This window comes from Poromitra crassiceps (genome assembly GCF_964638095.1).
Source record: "Poromitra crassiceps genome assembly, chromosome: 5".
NCBI classification, from domain to species: Eukaryota; Metazoa; Chordata; class Actinopteri; order Beryciformes; family Melamphaidae; genus Poromitra; species Poromitra crassiceps.
This window is the reverse complement of record NC_139642.1, coordinates 61,858,402-61,885,788: the sequence shown is the minus strand read 5'-3', so window position 1 is coordinate 61,885,788 and position 27,387 is coordinate 61,858,402. Positions and strand designations below refer to the sequence as shown.

General features: G+C 41.3%; 2 protein-coding genes across 2 annotated transcripts in view; one reads left to right on the top strand and one right to left on the bottom strand.

Moving 5' to 3' along the window:
• Positions 1-27,387, top strand: part of sgsm2 (small G protein signaling modulator 2) — a gene marked incomplete at its 3' end in the record, with an annotated part of 144,945 nt that overhangs the window by 26,021 nt on the left and 91,537 nt on the right. The gene's annotated exons all lie outside the window — the stretch shown is intronic.
• The window catches only part of LOC310777393 (hydroxycarboxylic acid receptor 1-like), a gene marked incomplete at both ends in the record, with an annotated part of 32,341 nt that continues 19,761 nt past the window's right edge, over positions 14,808-27,387 (bottom strand). Inside the window, 2 exons of the mRNA XM_083637720.1 lie at positions 14,808-15,500; positions 16,268-16,612. Of these exons, the coding sequence (XP_083493846.1) occupies positions 14,808-15,500; positions 16,268-16,612 (1,038 nt within the window). The remainder of the gene's footprint in view (positions 15,501-16,267; positions 16,613-27,387) is intronic.

Here is a 27,387-nt window from a genome sequence, read left to right as displayed (position 1 = left end):
GTGCCGATCGTGGACCAATAGCAGGCGGCGCTGCGGCTCTTCTCGTTTAAATTCACGTCACTTCAAATAACCAAGATGGCGACGGTCACGATGCCAAACTCGAGGCTTCAAAACGCGAGTCCAAAAACCAATGGGTGAAGTCACGGAGGCTACGTCCAGATAGTTATACCATCTATCTCTATGGTAACAGATAACTTGTTGTTGTTGTTGTTGTTGTTACAGCCTATTGCTGCACAAAGCTTGGCCATTTTTAACTTTAACACATTACTGATGGACTTTTAATTTTTGTGCCTTATTTTCCTGCTGGGTTTTCTCTGATATTAACCCAGTACAATTCTGCGTTCCATTTGCACTGGGAACTACTGTAAGTCGCTTTGGATAAAAGTATCTGCTGAATGACATAATGTAATGTAATGTAATGTAACTAGGAATTTCCCAGTTGAAGGATGTCACACCCGAGTTGACCGTGTTCCAGTAAAACCAGCCAGGGTGAGCTCTAGCCAGGCAGCCATTGTCAGCAATAACGTATTATGTGTTATTTTGCACATACAAACACTGTAGCAACGTGTCCACAGATAGAAGTTAGACAGTACTGTGTGTGTGACTGATTTAATGAGACACAAATAAGACAGAAGTGCTAATAAACAGTGTATTTCTACAGCTTCCATTTCTTTGGATGTGGGAGCTGCCATCTTGGATTTTGACATCGGGGTTGGTGAGGTCCCCCCCCCCCCCGACTTTCGAAGTAGATAATCCGAGTTCATGTGACGTCACGGGGGCGGGGCATTCACGTCTTTGCACTGGGAAATTCCCAGTTCCCAGTGCAAATGGAACGCAGAACAAGATCCGATACGAGATATGTTGCCAGATGTCACGAGAGTAAGTTGTTGAGACAGAGGTCTTGAAGAAAGTCAGTTTTCTCCTGGTTTGTCTGTCTGAAAAATGCCATTTTAGTGTCAGAATGCTCAGATGATATGTGGCTTGTGAAAAACGTGTCCATTATTTACTTTGAAAGAATCTGTCATAATCTGAGATCACGTTCACTTCTCATATTGGAGTGAATAGACCTGTCACCTGCCGCTAGTCTCCTCAGGGGGCGTGTCAGTGGTGAAACCCACACACACACAGATACAGGAAATGACTCGCAGTTGAGCCGTCTTGCTCTAATAAACGGTCTCTGGTATGTGTGTGTGTGTGTGTGTGTGTGTGTGTGTGTGCTTGTGTGTGTGTGTGTGTCTGTGTGTGCATGTGTGTGTGCATGTGGGTTGCCGTGCCCGAGCGGATGGTCGGTGGAGTTTTGTGACGGTGTGTGAGTCAGACACACGTCAGAGCAGGTGACTACTGACCTAGCTGAGACCTCTGTCCGTGCCATTGGGTTAGAACATGTCAGAGGACACACACACACACACACACACACACTCAGTGAGAAATGTTTTCTCAAGGTGTCTCGCAAGGACATCTTTAAGATGAGGACACACTAGCGTCAGGTCGTCCAATTCCAGACAGCCTATGGCAAAACAATAATTACAATCATATAGCATAGCATTATATTCCATCCTGTACTGTTTTCACTGAAGTGTCTTCATATACTTCATACTCTGTTAATTCAGATTCTGGATTGATGGTACCTGATTTATAAATGACCATAAATACTTTGCATGGTAGGTGTAAATCACTGACGTGACGTGCAGTGTACTCATTACATTATCAGTGTGGTTCTGCAAGAATATCCCATCTGTGTTGGGGATGCTTACTTTTAAAACGTATTCCACTACACTCAGATGACTGAATACAGTAGATGCCCTAAAATGTCATTTGTAATATATTCTCGTGGTGTTGAGTGAAGTTAGGTGCCTTTTCGTGATTGGACACACCCGTTACCACGCCCCCTTTTGACCAGTGGGCGTGGAGTTCTACAGCACGTTGGCCCATGACCTGCTTTTCAGGCAAATCCCGATCATAACTCTGAGACACCCTGCTGCTAATATAAAAGAAAATATACAAAATAAGTATTATTATAAAACAGATCGTTCCGGTCCTTGATTATGATTGGCTGAGCCGTGTTCAAAGCCATTGTAAAATACACCTGTGACCACATCACAGCGTTACTGCGCCATGTGAGCTACGTTAACTAAGCCCGCTGCCTGCTGGTTGTAACAACGTTTGGCAGCCTCAAAACGCCACTGAGTGACCAAAAGCATAGCTTGTTAACCATTTCGAGTCACGCTCTTCCTATAGCGATTATTTTATATATATATATATATATATATATATATATACACAGTAGTGTTTAGCACAGAATCACACAGCACAGGATCACATGATGTGCGAATGTTGAACTGACTGGAGGGGGCGGTTGCATTGCCTGGTGGAAAAATGATTATTTTCTATCAATCTTGCATTTTTTTGTTGCTCAAACCTTAACAGGTAGGGTACATGTAACGGTTTTCTAAAAGCAATAAGCCCTGTGAGGCTGTGTTTTACTGTGTTTTTACAGCTCTTAGCTGTTGTAAAATCACTCTAAATCATGACCTCTTGATAAATAATATAAACATCTTATCTGGGGATAACTGGGAAGGTATTTCTCTCTACATCGGCAAATAAAGCCCCCACATCTTCTTAACGTCGTGGAAGAGGCTTCTGATGTATATGAGATTCTTTCAAGCTGTAAATTATTAAACCCTTCTTTTAACCACGGAGTGTGCCAAGGCGGTAATGGTGATTTCCATCACATTATAATAGCCAATTATGTCTCAGCCCCTGTACAGATATGAGAGTTTAGATTGAGCGGAGCCCTGCAGGCCCCCGTGATCAGACACATTAAAGCCACCAGAGACGAGAGCAGAGGGTCCTCGTCCGTCATCGTCTGTCCCCAGATCAGCCGCTCCTCTTCCATCCCCCTCAGCTCACAGGACACGGCCCTCCGGACGGCTGACCTGGAAACAGTAGTGCCGAAATTAAACTGTCAGTCTCAGGTTTTAATTATAGCTGTTCGATACGCTGCCATCCAGAGACAAGGTCTCTCGCCCTTCCCAATGCCGCGGTAGAGCTGCAGCTATACTGCTGTGAAAAGACGGGTCATTTTCAACACAATGTTTATTAATAACAATATAAGCCATGATGACACTTTAACCAACCCTGTGTGGATAGTTCAGCAGGTTGTATTCGGGTAAAGAAAATAAAAATAAAAGGAAATATTTCAGATGGGGGGGTTGTTAAACAATTTCAACACAAGAACATGTTAACATGCAATGAACATGCAAGCTATGGCAAGTTATTATTATTATTATTAGTAGTAGTACTAGTAGTATTAGTATGATTATTATTATTACTATTTTGTGGTCCAAAATATGTATTCTTTTTCTGATTTATGAATTGACGTTGCTTTTCAGCACCAATCGATCGGACAGCAACCACTAAAGACGGCTTAAGCTTAATTTATACTTATTACAAAGTGTCGCTCAGCACATGGTCGCAGACGAAAAAGAAAGTGTCGCTCATGGTGTTGCATTTATACTTCAGTGAACGTTCGCCTCGGTTCAACCGTCACGTGACACTCGAACGCTATCAAGTGCAGACAGCCAAGGCAAGAGAGGGAATGAAATGCACAGTGAAACCACCTCGGAGGCAAGATGTAACGTACTTGGCTGCAGCCGCATATAAACAACACACAACCACACAACTCACCTCCTCTCTCTCTGGGAAGTTGGTCATGATGTTCTTTGTGATTTTCATGAAGTCATACATCAAGGACAGGCTGATACACGTTCATTCATTTCAATCGATCGAAAACCAAAACAAGGAAGTAAAGCGCGTGCCGTCTATATAGCCAATCAGACTTGCGCAATACTATGACATAGTCAGCGACACTAGACATTTCCCTAGGTAGCAGACACTGCTCGCCGACACTTGAAAGTGTCGAGTCAAGTCCTCATTTCTGTCGCCGACCGTTTCAAAAGTGTCTGCAGACAAAGCATAAATTGGGCTTTACTGTCATTTAGTCACTTTACTGCCCTGTTTTTGTGAGAGACTGTTTTGTGAAATCAGTGCATCAAGAGCACGCATAATATGTCCCAACTCCAACTGCCAATTCCTATTCACACACACTTTGAATTGCGCTTCACGGGTTAATTATTTACCATTCAATTATTAGACCATTCAATTCTCAAAATAACGTGACAAAAATCGCGCAAAAGATTGCCGCAAAAGATCAAGCGCCGATGGACTCAGCCAATCATGTTGAGTGAGAAAAACGACACAATGCTGGTTCTTACTATTACATTGTGTGGAAAAGTTGAGCCAAACTAGACCCAGGAGAACCAGAACCAGACCCACGTCTTCCCCGCAGCACGGACATGATTGTTCCTGGCAGCGCCTCCTTAATGATGGTAATGCTAGAAGACACGGGGGATGCCACACATCATAAATCTACAGCAGCAGTCTGCTGGACAGTTCTGTTTGCTTGCTTGAAATCAATTTCCGGACGCTTTGATGACATTTGAGAATACGCCTATCCCCCCCGTACAGGACACGGAGACATCTCAGGGTGAAGGGAATACAGCAATATTGGGATGATTGGTTATTAGCGTTATTAGCTCAGCGTTTCCCCGAGGAAATGTGTTCTATGATACATTATGACACCCATGACATTTGCATTAGGTCACTTTACTGGAGCAAATAGCTGTGAGTCGTGTATGAATCCTATATGACCATGTGACCCCGTACGACCTTATGAGCCCCTCAAGGAAATTACAAGCTGACCCTCTTGAACTGTGTGTGTGTGTGTGTGTGTGTGTGTGTGTGTGTGTGTGTGTGTGTGTGTGTATGTGTGTGTGTCTGCGCGCGCCCGCGTGTGTGTATCGTAGGTGCATGCTTGTGTGTGTGTGCAAATTTCAGTAGGGCTGCACAATATATCGTTTGGTCATTACAATTTGCGGATGCGCAATAGTCACATCGCAGGACGTGCAGGAAGGCAGATTAACTCCAACACGTCGTGCTACAACTTTGTTGCTGCTTGTTGTGCTAGTCTATTTTAGCTTAGCCTGTCTCGTAGCTGCTATCAAGCTTTTTACTAAAGCTGTGTTCACACCGAGATATTTATTTTTCGCTCTGTCGCTCGATTCAACCCATTGGAATCACTCTGTCGCTGTGTTTAAATCGCTCGTCAACAGGCACACAAATTGACGGACATCTGGGGGCTATAACGTTACGCAATGTCATGATGTTTGTCCACTACGAGCCACCGTCATTGTTTACAAGCTAAGCCTATCAGCGTGCTCCTAACGCGAGCTCTATACCGGTAGGACAGACTTCACTTCATGTCAGCCTGTCAATCAGCTGTCAATGTGGTTTGTTGCCACACAATAAACCAGCGGTTTGTTCCAAGCCAGTGTGATCCTTGACTCGTTCTCACACGTCAGCCAATCAGTGTTGAACAGCGAGTGACTGATGCCAGCGTATTTTCGCTCGACTTGGGATATTTCATCTCGGGCGATGAGCGTATTTTCGCCCTATCGTCTCTGTCGCTCGGACGCCCAGCGATTTTTCTCCCGGGCGCATATACGCTCAATCGCTCGTTTGCATTGACTTTGTATGTAAACTCGATGCCAGCGAAAAACTTTAATAGGTCGGTGTGAACGCAGCTTAAGAGTCCAGACCAACTCTGCAGTGGAGTCAGAACTTTATTTCAGTACAGAAGTTAACATAATGCATGGCCTCTCAGTGACGTTCTAAGCTGTTTTCCCGCTAACTATGCTAACTTTACTTTTAACAGTCTGGCTGCGACTAAAAACAAACTCACTTTCTACTGCATCACCCGTGCAGGTTACCCACGAGGCCACTTTAAATGCGCAAGGCTTGATAAAGCTATTAAAGGCATTTGGTGAAAAAATGTCAGTATTTTTCATATATGCAAAACAAAATATATATTGCAATATCAGTTTTTGTCTTCTTTATTTTCAATATCGTGCAGCTGCAGTGTGGGTGTGTGTGTGTGTGTGTATGAGAGAGACAGAGACAGAGAGAATAACAAATGATATGAAAGTCACAGGCGTGAAATATGTTCACACACCAAAGCCACGTGTTGGATTGGGCTTCAGTTCCCCGGCTCCTCGCTGACTTCCTCTCATGTACCAATCTGAGCTGCACTCTTCTTCATATTCACCGTCACCATCTGATCATCTGCGTCCACAAATGGATCCACTCCATTTTGGGCTAAATTTAGAAGGCTAACACGTCACTTGCGCTCAGAACTTGATGGCATAAGCTGGTGAATGCCACTAGGCAGCTATGCACATGTATGTAGACTATATATGTTCTATTTACATCTGTGAAGTGAATATATTTGATATTTGCACATCTACAGTAGTCACCTATCTGTACATAGGCTTTCTGCTCATGCAAATACAACACATTTTGCGGTGTATTTGTTGTAAATTTACTTTTTTCCCTCATATTTTCATATTTTATTCTGCCTCAGTCACTTCTACTACAATAATTCTGTAATAGCTACATGCTTAAAGGAACGCTCCGCCCATTTTCAACCAGCTTTGTATCATTAGAACATCAGTAGTATATCAGAAAACTGTAAACGGTTTTGAAGTCTGTCATTTAATTTGACAGTTATTGAGTGTTAAAGTGTGGACCAGTGACATCACTGGTCCACACTAACTCAAATTAATAACTCATTAACTCAAATCAACTCTCAATAACTGTCAAACTAGATGAATGATGAATAGTTTGACAGTTATTCAGAGTTGATTTGAGTTAATGAGTTATTAATTTAATGGGGTCTGAGGCTTAATGTGGACTAAATGAGGGGTCCTCGATATGAAAAAGGTTGAGATTCACTGGTCGAGTAATATAAATGTTTGTTCAATTATGGTTACCCACCTCATAGGTAATGTGACTAGATGTGATGAGATCTTACAGTATATTTCCTGGTTTCTCATTAGTCCTATACACTCAGCCAGGCCGAGCTAGCCGTGACGTCACTGTATCGCAGGCTAATCAACCTCTCCAGGCGCGGCCGGGGACTCTCGAGAAAGGTGAAAGGTCAAGGCGCTAATGAGCGGTGATGATGTCACGGCAGGGGTTGACTCACCGAAGGCCCCACTCCCCACGGGCGTCTCTCCTAATGCCTGTTCATTTGTGCAACGTCTGCTAATGAAGGCTAAATTTATACCAATGTTTCGTCAGCAGCACTGGGCGAGCAGAAAGCAGGGGCACAGCTCATTTGGGCTTATTCATTGAGACATTCATATTCAGGGGTTCTGCACAAAGCGAGGGAATGAGATGAAAGAAAGGGATAATATGTTCAGACTTTCACTGTAGCACTTTGTTGAGGTATGAATCCTTCCTTGTGCACATGTTCATCTTTATATTTGAACAGTGAACATTAGCGTGGAGCTATTCACATTATTCATAACGTCATTTTGTAATCGTCTTTCCGTTTTAGACCCGGAAGTCTACCGTAATAATTTTTAGACTTGCCAAAAAGGTGTTTTAGGGCAAAAAAACAAACTGTTTTAAAGTTTTAATATTTTTTCGGGTGAGAACGTAACAAATATGTGACCAGTTTATCAGAATAACGCCTATTTGGAAATATTTAACGAGCAGTGAGGACTGGGAGCGGTGGCTGTGCGACCAGTCGCAGTCGGACTAGCTAGTATCTGTCAACCCCTACTGTACTGGCAGTGAGAAAACACTGTCGACGTGCTTTTGTAACTAACGTTAAATGCCGACCGGGTACAGCCATCGGCTCCTCGCAGCAGTAACGCTATGAACATGTCACTGAAGTTGACCGCAGTGTAGCTTCTGAATGTTGCCAAACATCATTCATAGTGACGTTTTGTTTTGAAATTGGCCGCCAACTAGCGCTGAACCGGAAGAACAAATACGTTGCGTGTAACGCGGAAGAGAGAAAAAGTGGGCGTGGGGAATAGAGTACCGCAAGAATGAGTCCGGAAGACCTGGATGTGAGCACTACTGTATGTTCCTATGTGTGAATGTCAATGTCATTTTTGTATGGGGATTTCAGTTAAATGCATGGGTTTGAATTGAGCTCACCAGTGTTTACTGTTGTCGAGCTTCATTCTTTGCTAAAGCAGAAAGACCCTAAAACATCATCTTAACAAAGAGACAAAGTGGAGAAGCAGGCTTAGCGTTTACTTGTGCTGTTCTCAGGATGTTTGTTGGCCGCTCACATTTTGCGTGGTTGGACTTCACTGTTGTATAACTGTGTGTGTGTGTGTGTGTGTGTGTGTGTGTGTGTCTGTGTGTGTGTGTGCTGTGTGTGTGTGTGTGTGTGTGTGTGTCTGTGTGTGTGTGTCTGTGTGTGTGTGTGTGTGTGTCTGTGTGTGTGTGTGTGTGTGTGTGTGTGTGTGTGTGTGTGTGTGTGTGTGTGTGTGTGTGCTGTGTGTGTATAACTGTGTGTCTGTGTGTAGGAGGCCCTCCACAATATTTTAAATGGTCACATAACTGCCTCGTTAGCCTCACAAATGTGGGAGTGAAGAATCCAGAACATGTTTAATGTTTGGGTGTTTATCTTGTGTGTGTAAAGCATTAACTGTTAGCATTCATATGCAGGAGTCTTGCATAATATGTGTTGGACCCAAAGGCAAAAGAAAATCTGTACACAGTGCACACATCTTTGTACCAAAACCGTTTCCCAGAAGATCTTAATCACAGAGTAAGAGATGATAATAGTGTTTTTAAAGAACGACCCTCTCCATACTGCCCCCCCCCCCTTCACATCAAACTAGTCACTCTCAACACAATCTGGGAACCCAGAGTCTATTTTTATTTGAAAAATAGACTCTGGGACAGCCCTACCGTTTTCCCCAGCTTCCTGTACAGCTTCCTGTACAGCTTCCTGTACAGAGCGCCTCTCCTGCCACCGTCACTTCCTTTCCTCCGTGTCCGTGCTCCACTGTTTACAGTCTGAATAGCAACTTGCAACCGCGACTTTCCAGTCATTTTCCACTGTTGTTATAAGACGACTTGATGTCTTCTTCTATGCAGTGTGTTTATGCGTTAACGTTATTAGCAAATACGTGGAAAAGGAAGTGACGGTGGCTTTCTGTCACTTGCGCTTTCCTTTTCCAGGAGGCAGGAGACTAGAGGCGCGCTGTACAGGAAGCTGGGAAAAAACGGTAGGGCTGTCCCAGAGTCTATTTTTCAAATAAAAATAGACTTATATATAAAAATAGGGTTCCCAGATTGCTCTGAACACAGAAACACTCAAATATTCAGATAGAAATAGAATAGCCATCCATCTGCTCAATGTGCCACCACCACCATGAGTAGTCATTTCCTCTCTATTCCACATTTTCACCCACGCACATGTATTATGTGCCAGCAACTGTGCCCCAAAGATACCTGCTGGTCTTCAATTAAATGCACTGTCTGTAATTACTAGAGTAATAGGTAATTATATAGATGACTCCACAACCAATTAATTTGTCATTAGGGCATAGTAATTGAGTCCAGTGGCATGTCCAGGCCGTTTTGACTGGGGTGGCCTATAGGGGGGGTACAGATGCAAGCAAGGGTGGCACTGAGTGCGGCATTTAGGAAGGATGTAGATAGGTTCTCCCAGGTCAGAATTCTGAATTTGGAGTCAGAATTCTGACTTAATTCTCAGAAATCTGAGCTTAATCTCAGAATAATCTCAGAATTGAACTAAATTTTTCACATGGAGCATCTTCAAGGAGCATACTTTTGGAAAAATAAATGAACTGACTTGATGGTCCCGCGCGGCCGTCGGGCGCTCAGATGAATTTCTGTCAGAAAGGTTGGTCAGGCTCTCGCACAGCTGAGCCACGAGGCCATTCACCAAGCTCTATATTCCCAAGCCTTCCTTTCTACCTATTTTACACGTAGGCTACAGTGTGCTTTGGTTTTACATTGCAGACGATTGACTCGTAGCCTACAGTAGGAGAACATTTCTCAAATTGTACAGTGTATGGGAGCCACCAGAGTTTTGAGAAGGAGGTTTGAGTTTCAGGAAATGCATCTAAGCAATTGAGGAAAAAACTGTGATTGTGGAAACATGAGTAAACTGTGGCAGAGATCTGTTGATTTTATTGTAGTTCCTACTGGCTGCCGGTAGAGGGCGATAAAAGACATGCATCACTTACTGGCCCTTCAAGCTAACCCCAACAAAATAAGCAATTAGATGATGAAGCTGGAAACTGGGTCATCATAGCAAAGAGCACATGAGGTGGAGATAAGAAGACATGAAGATACTGAAGAGAAAAGCAGCATTCACACCATAACAACACAGGAAATGCTCCTCCGCCAGTCGCCTGTCTCTCGGGCTACACATCATTAGCCTGTTTGCTAACGGAACATCAGCTAGGCTAGTGGAAGTGTTTACAGCAGAGCAGCGGCAGACAGGCTGCAGCTAGTTTGAGTTTTTTTTTCTTTAGAGTTTTTGTTATTTATCTTAGTTAGGACTGAGCCATGCATCAACCATTTTAAGTCGCCCCCCCCCCACCCTGCTTCAGTCAGTGGCTTCGACCAGAAATCTCCTGGCACAACCTTACTTTTACATAGACAAGACAGACAACAAGCCAGGCTGCAGAACATCTTCAGGGGAAAAAAGGTGGTCAAAATTAATTTGTAAGTTTCAATCTGGAAAATGAAATTTTGCCGCAATAAATAATGAGATCATATTATATTGAATTTTCTTTCTTTATTTGGTTTAGATACACACAAAAGTCAAAATATTGTATTTCCACGCCTAACAGACGCAGGCCGATCACGAAGAAGGTGACAGATTTCATCATTGTCTCCACATTATACAGCAAATCATTCTGTGCATTGTGGTGAAATGCACTATTACTTTTCGATGCAATACATTTGACAGTTTTTGAGATATTTGAGTTTTAACCCTAACCTTAACCAGGTTGTTTTACTGGCCTAACCATAACCATAAGAACCAACCTTTGGAATTCAACGTGAGGGGCTTGGACAGGCGCACTGATCGCTCGTGTTGCTGTACATTCATAGGATTATAGAAACAATACATTCATAGGATTATAGAAACAATACATTCATAGGATTATAAAAACAATACATTCATAGGATTATAGAAACAATACATTCATAGGATTATAGAAACAATACATTCATAGGATTATAGAAACAATACATTCATAGGATTATAGAAACAATACATTCATAGGATTATAAAAACAATACATTCATAGGATTATAAAAACAATACATTCATAGGATTATAAAAACAATACATTCATAGGATTATAAAAACAATACATTCATAGGATTATAAAAACAATACATTAATAGGATTATAAAAACAATACATTCATAGGATTATAAAAACAATACATTCATAGGATTATAAAAACAATACATTCATAGGATTATAAAAACAATACATTCATAGGATTATAGAAACAATACATTCATAGGATTATAGAAACAATACATTCATAGGATTATAAAAACAATACATTCATAGGATTATAGAAACAATACATTCATAGGATTATAGAAACAATACATTCATAGGATTATAGAAACAATACATTCATAGGATTATAGAAACAATACATTCATAGGATTATAGAAACAATACATTCATAGGATTATAAAAACAATACATTCATAGGATTATAGAAACAATACATTCATAGGATTATAGAAACAATACATTCATAGGATTATAAAAACAATACATTCATAGGATTATAAAAACAATACATTCATAGGATTATAAAAACAATACATTCATAGGATTATAGAAACAATACATTCATAGGATTATAGAAACAATACATTCATAGGATTATAAAAACAATACATTCATAGGATTATAGAAACAATACATTCATAGGATTATAGAAACAATACATTCATAGGATTATAGAAACAATACATTCATAGGATTATAGAAACAATACATTCATAGGATTATAGAAACAATACATTCATAGGATTATAAAAACAATACATTCATAGGATTATAGAAACAATACATTCATAGGATTATAGAAACAATACATTCATAGGATTATAAAAACAATACATTCATAGGATTATAGAAACAATACATTCATAGGATTATAAAAACAATACATTCATAGGATTATAAAAACAATACATTCATAGGATTATAGAAACAATACATTCATAGGATTATAAAAACAATACATTCATAGGATTATAGAAACAATACATTCATAGGATTATAAAAACAATACATTCATAGGATTATAGAAACAATACATTCATAGGATTATAAAAACAATACATTCATAGGATTATAGAAACAATACATTCATAGGATTATAAAAACAATACATTCATAGGATTATAGAAACAATACATTCATAGGATTATAAAAACAATACATTCATAGGATTATAAAAACAATACATTCATAGGATTATAAAAACAATACATTCATAGGATTATAGAAACAATACATTCATAGGATTATAAAAACAATACATTCATAGGATTATAGAAACAATACATTCATAGGATTATAGAAACAATACATTCATAGGATTATAGAAACAATACATTCATAGGATTATAAAAACAATACATTCATAGGATTATAGAAACAATACATTCATAGGATTATAGAAACAATACATTCATAGGATTATAAAAACAATACATTCATAGGATTATAGAAACAATACATTCATAGGATTATAAAAACAATACATTCATAGGATTATAAAAACAATACATTCATAGGATTATAGAAACAATACATTCATAGGATTATAAAAACAATACATTCATAGGATTATAAAAACAATACATTCATAGGATTATAAAAACAATACATTCATAGGATTATAAAAACAATACATTCATAGGATTATAAAAACAATACATTCATAGGATTATAAAAACAATACATTCATAGGATTATAAAAACAATACATTCATAGGATTATAAAAACAATACATTCATAGGATTATAGAAACAATACATTCATAGGATTATAAAAACAATACATTCATAGGATTATAGAAACAATACATTCATAGGATTATAAAAACAATACATTCATAGGATTATAGAAACAATACATTCATAGGATTATAAAAACAATACATTCATAGGATTATAGAAACAATACATTCATAGGATTATAAAAACAATACATTCATAGGATTATAGAAACAATACATTCATAGGATTATAAAAACAATACATTCATAGGATTATAAAAACAATACATTCATAGGATTATAAAAACAATACATTCATAGGATTATAAAAACAATACATTCATAGGATTATAAAAACAATACATTCATAGGATTATAGAAACAATACATTCATAGGATTATAAAAACAATACATTCATAGGATTATAGAAACAATACATTCATAGGATTATAAAAACAATACATTCATAGGATTATAAAAACAATACATTCATAGGATTATAAAAACAATACATTCATAGGATTATAGAAACAATACATTCATAGGATTATAGAAACAATACATTCATAGGATTATAAAAACAATACATTCATAGGATTATAAAAACAATACATTCATAGGATTATAAAAACAATACATTCATAGGATTATAAAAACAATACATTCATAGGATTATAGAAACAATACATTCATAGGATTATAAAAACAATACATTCATAGGATTATAAAAACAATACATTCATAGGATTATAAAAACAATACATTCATAGGATTATAGAAACAATACATTCATAGGATTATAGAAACAATACATTCATAGGATTATAAAAACAATACATTCATAGGATTATAAAAACAATACATTCATAGGATTATAAAAACAATACATTCATAGGATTATAAAAACAATACATTCATAGGATTATAAAAACAATACATTCATAGGATTATAAAAACAATACATTCATAGGATTATAGAAACAATACATTCATAGGATTATAGAAACAATACATTCATAGGATTATAAAAACAATACATTCATAGGATTATAAAAACAATACATTCATAGGATTATAGAAACAATACATTCATAGGATTATAGAAACAATACATTCATAGGATTATAAAAACAATACATTCATAGGATTATAAAAACAATACATTCATAGGATTATAAAAACAATACATTCATAGGATTATAAAAACAATACATTCATAGGATTATAAAAACAATACATTCATAGGATTATAGAAACAATACATTCATAGGATTATAGAAACAATACATTCATAGGATTATAGAAACAATACACAGTAAAAATGATGAACCCCTTTCATGAAACATGAGACACAACATCCACACCATGGCTGTTAGAAAAATAGTTTTTAAAACATTCAGTCACATGTTAAAATCTGTAAACACTTCATGGCATTTCTGCTGACATTATTTCACCCATTTTAAGATCTATAATTCTAGTGCAGTGGTTCTCAAACTTTTTTGGCTTCAGTACCCGCTGTCCCTGATTTCTGAATCGAACCACCTTTACCCGACTACAAAAAAAATTTGCTTAGAAAAACTGCAAAAGGAAACTATAGCTTATGATGCAATGAATGAATGATAACCCACCTTTTGAAGAATATAACATTACAAAATAAGAAATTGGGTGAAAGAGTTGCAATTAATTAGTGCCTCCTGAGCAGATTTGTTTTAATGTTTCTTTTATTTTCATAGTGTGTTCTTAAAATTTAAAAACATAAAAACATATTTCCCTTTCTCTCAAGTACCTGTAGTACCTCCAGGTAACCCTAGGGGTACGCGTACCGCAGTTTGGGAACCACTGTAAAATAATCTAGTGGAATGGCTTATTCCACTGCCTCACTCCCTCTATTGGCCTTCATGGCTCTCAGTTCCTGCTGCGTGGTGGACTGACTTCCAGACGAGGAGGCCGCCGCCTCACCATGTCTGGCCCCACCGCAGCACAGGGCGCCGGGCAGCGAGCTGCAGAGCGCCTCCCTGAACATGGAGCTGGAGAAGCAGTAGATGACGGGGTCCAGGGCAGAGTTCAGGAAGTTCAGGCCGAACGACGCGATGGTGAGCTGGGTGAAGGTGTAGAAGGAGGCGCAGTCCCACGGCCGGTACGACTTGATGACCCACAGCCCGATGGTGGCTAGCGTCCCCGGCAGGAAACACACGACGAACACGCCGACGATCACGGCGCACACCCGCATCGCCCTGCGCACCTGCTGGGCCTTGTCCATCTGCCGGCGCCGCAGGATGGAGAAGATGCGGGCGGAGCAGAACAGCAGCAGGGCTAATGGCAGGAGGAACTCCAGCACCGACAGGATCCTGTGCATCCCCACCAGGATGAGGATGGCCCGCGACGCCTCACTGTAGGAGGTGAAGAAGAAGCACTGGGTGGCGTTGCCGCTGTCCTTGATGTGGCTGTAGGCCAGCATGGGGACCCGAGGACCAATCACCAGCAGCCAGAGGAACGCCGCTACGTAGCCAGCCTGCTGCTTGTTCATGCGGTTGAAGCGGTGATGCGGGTGGACGACCTGGAAGAAGAGCAGAATGACAAAGAGTTGGGGTTTACTCAGGCTAATAGTGCAGCTACAACGTTTTGAAGAGGGAAATATTTGTCTTTTGTATTTTCCCCTGCTTTGCTATTGCCTGTGATAATGTTGCATTTTTTTGATGAGTTAAAACTAGCGAGCAATTGCTAATTAGGTGGCATTAATGGAAAATGATCAGAAAAAGTGAAATAAAATAACTTTAGAGGTTATTATATTAACATTGACCCCAACGATGGATTCTCCAATCATCGTTTTTGAGAGTGCTGTTTACTCCTGTAGTGTTTCAAATAGCTGTTAAATCCAGGTCATCTCGACCAGCACATCAGATAAGCAGCACTCCCACTCTGACAGCTTTGACAAACTGAACTTTAACAGGAAATGTTAAATTGATGGTGTTAAATGCACCCCCATTGACACCATGCGTGCACGCATTGATGATGGCTGTGGTTAAGAGTGAACGCTTCCTGTGTGTGTGCGCGCGCAACTTTAACCTATATAGCGTTTAAGCAAAATGTGTTTTGTGTCACCAACAGCTCTGCCAAATGTTCCAGGAAGTGGAAGTTCCTACCCTAAGGTTATCTAAGCTTGATGAATCATACTAATGCCAGATTGGAGTCCGACTCCCAACAAACTGTAATAAAATAATTAATACTTAGTGGAGTTTGGTGGAAGGTACCTTCCAAAGGTAGAAAACTCATTCCAGACACTCCAGAAATAAACGGAATATAATAGAAACAATAATTCTCCACCTTAAAGTAACGGTAGATGGCCACCACCGTCATGAGGCCGATGCTGGCTGAGCGGTTGGTGAACATCAGGAAGAGGTTCATGCGGCACAAGCCGTCTCCAAACACCCAGTGGCGCCTGAGCAAGGCATCGATCCTCAGCGGCAGACTCACGAGGACGAGGAAGTCTGCGATGACCAGGTTGAAGAGGAACAAGGTGTTTGGATTCCAGGTCTTGAGACGGAAGCAGAAGATCCAGAGGGCCACAATGTTCCCCAGCAGCCCCAGGACCACGTCCAGGGTGAGGATGGGCGGCAGGATCAGGGCCTCCAGGTACAGACCGGCTGGCGGACAGCCCCCACCTGGTAGTGGTGGGTAGAGTAAACACAAACAGTAAACGTACAGTTACTTTATAATATATTTACCCAAGTAGAAGTAAAAAACAGTACTCGTAAAAATAATTACTTGAGTAAGAGTAAAACAAAGTATCTCGTAAAAAAAACTACTCTGAGTAACTTTGTGAGTAGCTGGATGCAGTTTATTACGGTAATGTTATACGACGGTCACTGTCGTCGTTTTCTTAACCCTGGATCATGGTGCAGACATTTGGTTAAGAGATGGGTTTGGATTAACTCTAGAAAGACTCTATAACGTAGAGAGAGCTAGTTAACATGAACTTGTTTAATTGGTAGGCTCATAGACTCATCCAATATTACTGTAAGCCCCTTTCAGACATCGTTTCCAGTAAATGACTGGGATAACCTTTCAGGGACCACTAGTGATGTTCACTTTTGACCCCTGTGCCACAATCAGGGACATTTCCATCCTGCACCAAGCTTCTCACACATGCCATGGCAATGCTGGGATAGATCCAAGGACTTTTTATATGAGCAAGGGACAGACAAGGGAAGGGGAGGGGCTCTGAGGTGGCCAGCTGTGGAGAGGTGTTGGGATGTCCCATTGTCTTTCAATGTACCTGTTAACACATTGAGTGCCAAGGACGTCTGTGCACGTCCTAAAAAAAAGTAACGAGGAGTGCCAAGGACGTCTGTGGACGTCCTAAAATCATAATTCATATTATTCCATAATTCTGCTGTTTAAGGTCGTACCTAGCCAGTGAGCATGAATCCCTTCAAGGGATCACATGGCGGCACCTTAAACATCTACACGGGAGCTGCGCCACCCACCTCAGATCCTTTACTTTGTGCAGGAGAAAGCGGAAAAAGCCGTGATCAAAGGGGAAACCGATGCATGCTGCAGCCAGAGCCATATAGATTGCTCTGTCTGCAGCTGACAGTTGGCTGCATCCACGCCCACAACTGAGCTCTTCTGCTTCTGTCTATCTGTCTGCATATAGTTTCTCCACACGATTCCCTGCCAGAAAGGCAGCACCCGAAGCCGAACGGCCGAACCTTTTCCTTCAGTCCCGTAACTCCCGTTTGCCATTTCCTTGTTGCGCTGGGATCCACCCGGGGCAAAAACGGAGGAAGCGAAAACAGACTGTGTGCGTGTGGGGAGGAGCCCGCAGCTCAGGGGGGGGGGAGGGGGGAGAGGGGGGTGGGGCACGCAGGCTGCACAGAACCACACCACGCCACCACATCAGAAAACACCAGCCAGAGTCAGTGAATGTGCTTGAAATTAGAGTGCAAAAAGTATTCATAAAAGTGACTTTATCTTGAAAAGTAAAAAAAAAAAGCAGAAAACCCTTGAAAGTGCTCTTCTTTCAGAGGCTGTCATTTCATAATGGAACTGTCTAGAAACAACATTTCTTCTTTGGAAGAAGCAGGAGTGTCCAATGTTTCATTAGAGTCCAGCCCTGTCAATATAGCCCTAATAGAAAAAATTCTATAGCTGTTTTCAACTGAATGGAAGTGAATCTGGCACAGGCTCCAGACAATTTTACTGAAGCGCTGTGGCACTCAATGTGTTAATGGCCCAATGTAACAGTAAAAGTACATATATTTTATTGCAAGTAAAATGTATTCAGAAAAAGTACTCTTAGAAGTACAATTAATAATAATAATAATAATAATACTCAAGTACATGTAACTGAGTAAATGTACCCACCTCTGCCACCTGGACTCTGGCTCATGAATTTTGGCATCATGGTGGTGATGTTGCTCAACTCTGGCAGCATTTTGGCAAAGTAATGGTGTTAGCTTTAGCACTTATAAAAATGTTGTGTTGGTCAGTTCTCTAGCCAGTATTGTTTAGTTGAACTATAGGCTAACAGGTCACCCAGTTTGGTGGGTTATTTTCTGGCAAAACAACCAAAATGTGATTGCTTTTAAAAATCTTTTCTATAAAAATCAGTTGTGGATTTGGTATCTACGTGTTCTACTGTAGGCATCAAACACTGTGTCAGCACACGAGGAACGTTTGGAAATGGAAATTTCGACTTTTGCCTTCCTCTTTTCACCTTCCTTATTTCAGGAGGGTGAAATCTGTTGAAAAGAAAGATAGAGTTGTTTGTATGTTGAGCATGTCCAAAGCGTTGGAGATTGTATTTCAATAAGAGAATGACAACAAGGCTTTCATGTAATCACACCTGCATTGAAATGTAGTGTATTTTGTAAAAAAAATAAAAATAAAAGATAAATGAAAACTAAACAAAAATTAATACTTGTCTATTTTGAATGTTACAGATACTTCAGTGTTGTTCCCAGACATTTGTGCTTGCTGAATGACAATTGGATGATTTCTCAGCTGTCAACATTTAATTTAACATATTCAAATACTGTCCAAACTCCAAACATTCATACGACAAGCTGTAGAATTTCCCCAGTGTGACCCCAAAGCCATGAAACAGCTTCTGAATAAGTTAATACTCTATACAAGATTCTCAGTCAAATTAAACAAACATTACCCAAACTTAACGTGGATAGTTTTATTAGAAAAGTCTGAAAACATAGTGTATGAAATACATGTAATAATATGTACAATATATACCAAATTATATATCTAGACAAACATCAGACAAACAATTTGAAACCTACACTCCGTGGTTTTCAAACATTTGTGAATCTAGTTTAATATACAACTCATATTGAAGAGTTCCCCACTTATGATACATAATATATATTCTTATCTATTCAAATATACACATGTATATATATACATTTAAATATAGGTTTAATATAAGTTATTTGGCTAATATCCACCACTCACCAGTCAGTTGTTGAATGGATCTCCTACAGAAGGTACTGGAGAAGAAAATGGCTCTACGGACAACCTCTAGCCATGTATTTATCTCTGTCAGAAATGCTGACTTTCTGTTCCAGCCTGCCTGCCCTGCCTGTCAGCTGTTACCACACACCAGCACCGGCACAGTGTCAAAAAATTAATGTGAACTCAAGACATCCTGTGTCAACATTAACCCTGTTACCACAGAATCTCTGAGTTTACAAATATAGAGACTTGAGAAACAGGCTTGACCTAAACAAGGTATCTTGGGCCCTATCTTGGCAAAAGCGGTAATTTAGTGCTTGCGCGTGTTTAATGCTGGGCGCAATTGGAGATGTGCCAAGTCATCTGCTATTCTCCGTGCCCCGCAAAATGCCACTTGCACGTGACGCAAACGGGATTTGGGCGGTCTTAACCACCTGCATTATTGTGTGGCCCGGCAATCCCTGGGCGTTACATCAATCAAACCAATCAGATTCCCGTCTCGCATTCCCTTTAAAAGGGTACGGTTTGTCCACTGCATGCTGTAATTCTCTCCATATGTAATTTGGACCCATTTCTCATGAACCTCTGTTTGTAGCCTATTTGTTCTGGTTTATTTTTCCACATGAAACCCGACAGGTCTGGTTAGATAATTAGTTTCAGTATAATTTATTTATTTTCTTTATCACTGAGAGCGAGGACGAGTGAGTGACATAGAGGGGGGGTTTGGAGAGAGAGGAAGATTAGAGCTGACAGAGAGCTGACAGTTGAATGTAGGCTACTCAAAGGGGGAAACTAATTGTAGACTAATATTATAGTAGACTATTAGTATGGTGTGTGTGTGTGTGTGTGTGTGTGTGCGTGCGTGTGCGTGTGCATGTGTGTGTGTGTGCGTGCGTGAGGTTTTGGAGAGAGGGTGTAGAGAAACAATATCAGCATGTTTGTGGCTCGACATGTGATAAAAGTTTTTCAGTGAATAATAGTTGATTGCCTCACTGAATAATCTGCTGTTCCACAATTTTAGCAGCAGAATTTGATGTCCTGGCGTTTGTATTTTAATGGGACATCCGTGCGTAATGACGTATCCAAGGATTTCCCCTGCACTGCGCTGGAGCACGGCGTGTTTTTTTTGCACTAAGAGGTGCTTTTCAGATGTCTAAGCACAACCCATGGCATCAGTTACAGGCTTTACAGCTAAACCAGCAGGTAAAAACTCAATAGGATAAATTAATGTTTGCATTTCTTCATGTTCTGTAACCATCTCTGAGCGAGAGCATTATCATGAAACAATTCAGTCATACAATTTGACCTCAAATGCTGTGAGATCATCTTGGAAGGGACAAAGTAAAAGCACTTCTTGTCAAATTGTCTCGGAGCCTCGGTCCACAGCTCAGGAGTTCAGCAGTTCACGAGCAGTCAAACGTCACGCGGCACTGAACTGTCCTCACCCTGTGATTTAGAAACAGCCTTCCTGTCTGGGACCATATAGAGATTCAGAAGAAAGAGATTCAGGAAGTTCTGAAATCACTGGTTTACCCCGATGACATGACTGTGACGTGTGATGCGTCAGCAATGTGATTTTCCACAGCAACGCAATATCAGGGTCATTCCATTTGTTCAAAGGGTCAGGGGAATCTTTGTATAGCGTACTGCAAACTGCAAAGTCATTAAACGCGTGTTTTGTTTGCTTGTTCAAAAGGACTTGCACCCTGCAGTTACTCTTGCTTAGTTTGGTTCATCTTTGTTAGATCTCGGTCCCGTGTGGGTTTTACTTCGAAGATGACCATTTCATGGATTCATATTTCATCTTGTGGTGAATACACGAGTGACAACATGAACATAGCGCTTTTTGCCACTGTTAGAAGGTGTGTTTCTTCCTCCTGTGAGATCTGTGGCTGGCATCAAACGTGTTGGACCTGGCCATCTGTAGGCAGGCAGCTAAGTATTGGAATTTGTGATCGATGGTTGTTATGGATCTGCAAAGTACCGGGCTCACTTTTTCTGAGGCAACAGAAGGTTTGCAGAGCCAAGAGGACTATGTGCTTGTGTTTTATTTATTATCACAAAATAAGGCAGAAAGATCCAGGAGCAAAGGGGCAAGACATTCTCACTGGATATGGTGCCTCCTCCTCCGCACACTGGGACTAACGCACACCTGATGAGTCTGATGCGGCTTGTAATTACAGCATTTACGTGTAGTGTCTAATAATTAGGGAGTAACTGTTTGTTTACTGTCTAATAAAGAACACCATTATTATTTAGTTTATGTATCATTTTTGTATAATTTAATTTGCTCGATATGTCTTATTACTGTAAAATAAAGTGTTCTGCCATAATAATTACTACTAATGGATGAGGAGAGACTAGTTGCTGAGGTTGAGAAATATAGACCTTATTCGATTGACGTCACTCACGTACGGGCACGCCCACCGCCGCCATATTGTGGACATGCCGCAGCGCGCTGTTTAAAAGTGACTGACAGCTGTCATAGCTTAGACGCTAGCCAACGTTACTTACTAGCCTATTTAATGCCGTTTTTACTGCGTCAGGAGCTATTTCACAATAGCGATAGTGTGCTGTGTAATAATACACGGCTGTAGTAATAGCAGCAATAAAAGCCCGGGTGTTAGCTACTAGCTACTGTCCACAAACGTGAAGGGAAAGAGACTAGAGGCTAATGTTAGTAGCAAACATTGGGCTAACATGCAAGCAAGCGTCAGATCAGATCAAACAAACATTTAACGTTAAGGTTATTTACCTTTGCTGTCACGACAATGTTTGATGATGATGATGATGATGTCTTTGGTGGCACAAAAGTAAAAATGTCAGACTGCCACAGATGAAATAGTTATAGCTGGACTCAAGGGATTTGAAAGCCTTCAGCTCCTGAGACGTGTAGCCTATGCCAATACTGTATTCACAATGTCCGGTACGTTATACCTGGCAATATAATGAGTTATATTTACTCTATTATACTCTATTTACTCAGTTTTTTATAGGGGTCCACACCTCTGACCAAACTTATTTTTTCATCACTTCTCTTTGACGAAGCCATAACTGTTGCTATACGCTCGGCCAGACTACGTTACGGCTGCGGGTTGTCAACAATATGGCGCCGTCCGGGGTTATTGAATAAGGTCTATTCCAAACATGCATCCAAAACTCACCCATGGCATTTTGTTTTGTTGTCCCGTTTTCCCGTGCGCACATTTCTGAAATGCGGGGTGGCAGGGGGAGGGCCCGCCCTACTCTGCCTCTGATTGGGTTGGGTTAAGGCATGAGTAGTGAGGATTGGTTGGATTTACGCATCAGGAGCGATGCTTGCTTAAGGTTAGAGTAAAATATCAAGAGTAAGCCAGTCAGAGGTAGAGTAGGGCTTGTCCCCCCCTCGCTACCTTGCATTTTGGACATTTGCATCCTGTGCTGTGAATGGTCGATCATCTTCCTGTTGATGCTATAGACTAGAGAGCCGCAGGGATGACGTATTTTTGTAGTCAGAACGCGGAAGTCCCGGACTTCCTGGTTCTTCACTGTTTCTGTCTATGGGATTTTTGAATGGGTTTTTGCCGCAATGCTTCAAATAAGGTCTCTGGGCAAGGCAAGATTAATCAAACGCGAACCAGAGTTCAGTCGGATAATCTTCACACATGAGGACGACTTTCATGAGTTTTGTAGCGTAAATGCGAGCCCTAGAAGTAAAAAGCTCGAGCTAAGCTAATCCAGAACTACACACAGTGTCGCATAGGCTTCCACGTCACGTCAGCACTCAACCTGGACTGTTGTTGATGTGCACTGATTACCCCGGGCTGAATGGGCTGAACCAGGTGAGGGAAAGAGAATTTCCGTGTTCGTCCTTTGAAGTGGTGACGTTATTGATGTATATATCCCTGTCGACTCAACAGTGTAGTCTCATTTAGCCGTTTGCTAGCTAGCCGCCCTTTTAACGGCACGTAAAAGCTTCAAAACTCATAAAAGTGGTCCTCGTGTGAAGATGATATTACTAAACACTGGTTCGCGTTTGATTAAGCCAGCGTTGCCCAGAGAGATTATGCGCGTCATATGACACACGTCATGTGGCATGGCACGTCATATGACACACCCCTCATGTGCCGCCTCGAGCACCAATAGACAACTCGGAACTCCGAAGTTTCAACTCAGATTTTCTGACCTCCTACATAGTCAACTCAGACAAACTGGAGCTCTGAAATGATACTCGAATTTCCGACCTGTAATTCTGACCTCGACAACCATTGGAACTCGTTTTTTCCAGTGTTCCGAGTTGTCTTGAACGGGTTATTAGCTCTCTACTCTCCTCCCTGCTTCTCCCTCCTCACCTTCCTCTTCTCTAATGTCCATGTGCTCTGGTCTCAGGCCAGGTCTACTCAGCACACACTGATTAAATATTGATTCAGTCAGTCAGTCAGTCTACCCATCACCTCCTCAACTGCTCAGTTGTTGCTCATTTCGTTTACTGCTGGGTTTCCAAGGTGTAGCTGCACTGCTGTAGCAGCCGGGGGGGGGGGGGGGGAGACAAAGAAAATATTTAAGTAACAAACTGCACTTCTTCCACTGCCACAGCAGAAAAGACAACAGTGTTGAGTTGAATCTGGTGTGACTGATGGGACTTTGAGCAGGCTGAGGCAGGCTGATCTATGGCTGAGTGGTCTGAATCCTCTATAGGAGAAGTGTATCTCACCGTCCCAGAGTGCTGCACACACACACACACACACACACGCACACGCACACACACACACGCACACGCACATGAGGAGAATGCTGCTTTTTAGCCTTTGTAGCTGAAATGCACTCAGTCAGTGTCGTCTAAACGTCTGGCTCCTTCGCCCTGAGAGCCATGCTAGTCAGGGGCATTCATTGCCACCTTACATCATTTAATTAAATGTTTAAGCCAGTCAGAACGAGTAGAAATCTTCCGTTGAACTGTGTCTCGATGGATGGACCCACCTTTTTCCTCCACCTATAGACCAGATGTTGGTTGGTTGGTTGATTGATTGATTGGTTTTTATTTAGCTTGGTTTTTTTATGAGCTGGAACTATGGGGGTTAACTCGCTTTTTGAGGTGAACTATTCTTTCAAAGCTTAACTCTGGCCGACCTATTCTCATCATTTTTCTTTATAATCCTATCCTATAAGAATGTGAAGTGTCTGTGAGTGAGTGAGTGAGCTGAATCTTTCAGGTGTAAAGAGCACCCCTGCAGGTGACCTGACGGAGCTGGACTTTTGAATTAAGTAATTAGGGCCGACCAAATGGGTAAAAATGCCTCAACACATGTCAGCACCATGGAGAGCTCCAGAGTGGAGCGCTTTCTGGTGTAAAAGCCCTGTTAGAGGTTACGAGAATGAATGTAGTCAATGGCAGGTCCTCGCAAGTTTAGCAATACAAACATGTGTGTGTGTGTGTCTCAGAGAGGGTGACTAACAGGAGAGATGATTTGAATGGAGTTACAAGGTGTTCTGTTCAGTCCTCATCTCTCCATTCAGTCACACTCTCTCTGCTCAAAGCACCAGTTGAGCAGACAGCTTTTCCTGGAATAGAGCTCAGATGATTCGTTTGAGCAGAACAACTCATTCTTTGGGTGAAAGGCCATTTCCTTTCTCCATGTTGATATGTGTTTTTAAGCTTTTGTCAATTCCACTGACAATGTGCCTATTCTGTTCTTCTCCCAGCTTTTCACAAATGCTTTCTTCGTCCAGATGTTGGGCTCCGATGGTAACCGTGGCTCTCACCGAGTTCCTGTAGTGTGTGTGTCTACCTTTCAGCTGCTAAGACATGGGCTTTAGTTAAAGACATGCTAGTGGGCAGAGAGTGGTCCCAGGGGTCCTGACCGCCTGCAGAGATGAGACGGGCATCAGGAAGGACACCTAAAGGCCCCGAGAGAGGGAGGGGTTGTGAGAACCAATAACCACTCCCACCTCTCTGTCTGTTTAATCCCTCCCTCCCTCCCTCTGTTCTCTCCCTCGCTGCTGGTGGCCACTGGCTGCGACCTCTCTCACTCCCACGCAAACAACACTCTCTTACGCACAGTGCGCGGACAGAGTAACAGACTCATCGCTTGAAAAAGGACTTGAACTTTGAAGGAAGTAAATCACAATGACAATGGAGTCATATTAACAGTTTTGAAAATCGTAATATAAGCAGAACACAGACAAGCTGCAGCGGCAAAGAGGAACAGTTGCAAGTGGAGCCTGTCCTACCCCCAAAAATAATACATTGTTTGTACAAGCAACTTTTACAACCTGTAGTAACGTCTCAGGATGAAGCAGCCCTCTAGTGGTCGTGTAAATAATAATAATAACATCAGTCTGCTCTTGAAAACTTGCCTTTCACATTGGAGAGACATGTTTGAATCTGAATCATGTTTGAATCTGACCATTTCCAAAGTTAACATTTCAACACTCCATAAGTAACCTTTCTTTTGTTATTTCAGTTATTTAAAGGAACACTGCCCATTTTCAACCAGCTTTGTATCATTAGAACATCAGTAGTATATCAGAAAACTGTAAACGGTTTTGAAGTCTGTCATTTAATTTGACAGTTATTGGGTGTTAAAGTGTGGACCAGTGACATCACTGACATCAAATTAAGTGACAGACTTCAAAACCGTTTACAGTTTTCTGACATATTACTGATGTTCTAATGATACAAAGCTGGTTGCAAATGGGCGGAGTGTTCCTTTAAGGTTTGGGTTGTGGTTAAAAACAGAACAGAGGCAAACGGCAAACCGGGTCTCTTGCGCCGAGGAAGTTACCAGTCCACCAATCCCACCCTTCACGCTTACATGCACTTACTCATGCGACCACAAGAGCGGGGGGAAAATCAACCAATGTTGTTTTCCTTGTGAGGAGTTAGGTGCTTCCATGATATTGTCCTCTCCTCCCATGCAGTGCAAATGTGGCATTAAAGTTTTCAGGATGTCATCTTCCATAAACCCTGCTTATAGAAACGACACTCTGAGTCTGCACACGTTCATACTGAGTCTAAGCTTATGTGTGTTGCTGTCACAGACACTTTAGCCGTTTTCACACATGCGTACAGGAAAATTGCCTGTAAATCAATATCGGCCATTTCCCGGAATTTCCCTTCATACCTGAGAGCTCACATGTGTGAATATAGCAGCAAAATTGCCTGTATTTTTTTTTGGGGGGGGGGGGGGGGGGGGGGGCACTGCAGAGCGGGTGGGGAGTGACGTGTGCACTTGGATGGGGAATCCTCCTTATTTTGGGGGTCGGCAAAACTCCGATGGTGAAATAAGTTTGCTTGTCACACAATAAATCACACTCGTTTGACTTAAGAGGGCATGTATGTTGTATCCTTCACATTCGCTAACCAGTCTTTGAACTGAAATATTTGAAGAAGTAGGGATCCCTGTCAGAGAGAAATAGCCTGGCTGGTTCGATGTTTATCCGTTCACCTGCGTCGCGTTGAAGCACTTTTTACAGACTGGCTTCGTTTGATGTGTCCAGGGGGCTTGCCTTCGCTGTCAGCAACGTAAGCAAAATACTTCCACATTTCGCTTCGTGCATTTGCTTTCTCAACAAGCGTTGGGCGGCTTGCAGGACTCAAGCCGATGCCATTTTCGCCGCTGTCTGTGTCCCTGTCGGGCTGGACTGAAGGACTCTGGCCAGAGTGCGAGCAGAGAGGGGAGGGGGGGGGGAGCACGCCCACACATGAAGCAGCCACATACCGCTCTTCTGACAACCTAGAAACTGGTGAAATGTCCGCGATGACGGGGTCGCGCTTATACCGGAAAACAACTTTCACACATGAAGGCATTAGACCGTTTTCCGGTCATTTACCGGTAAAAAGCGCATGTGTGAAAATGGCTTCTGAGTCTGCACACATTAATATTGAGTCTAAGCTTAGTGTGTGTTGCTGTCACAGAGACAGTAATTGAAAGACGTGTGAGTAACAGAAAGCAGAAAGCATGGAGAGAGGAGAGGTGTTGAAGTCACAAGGTGAA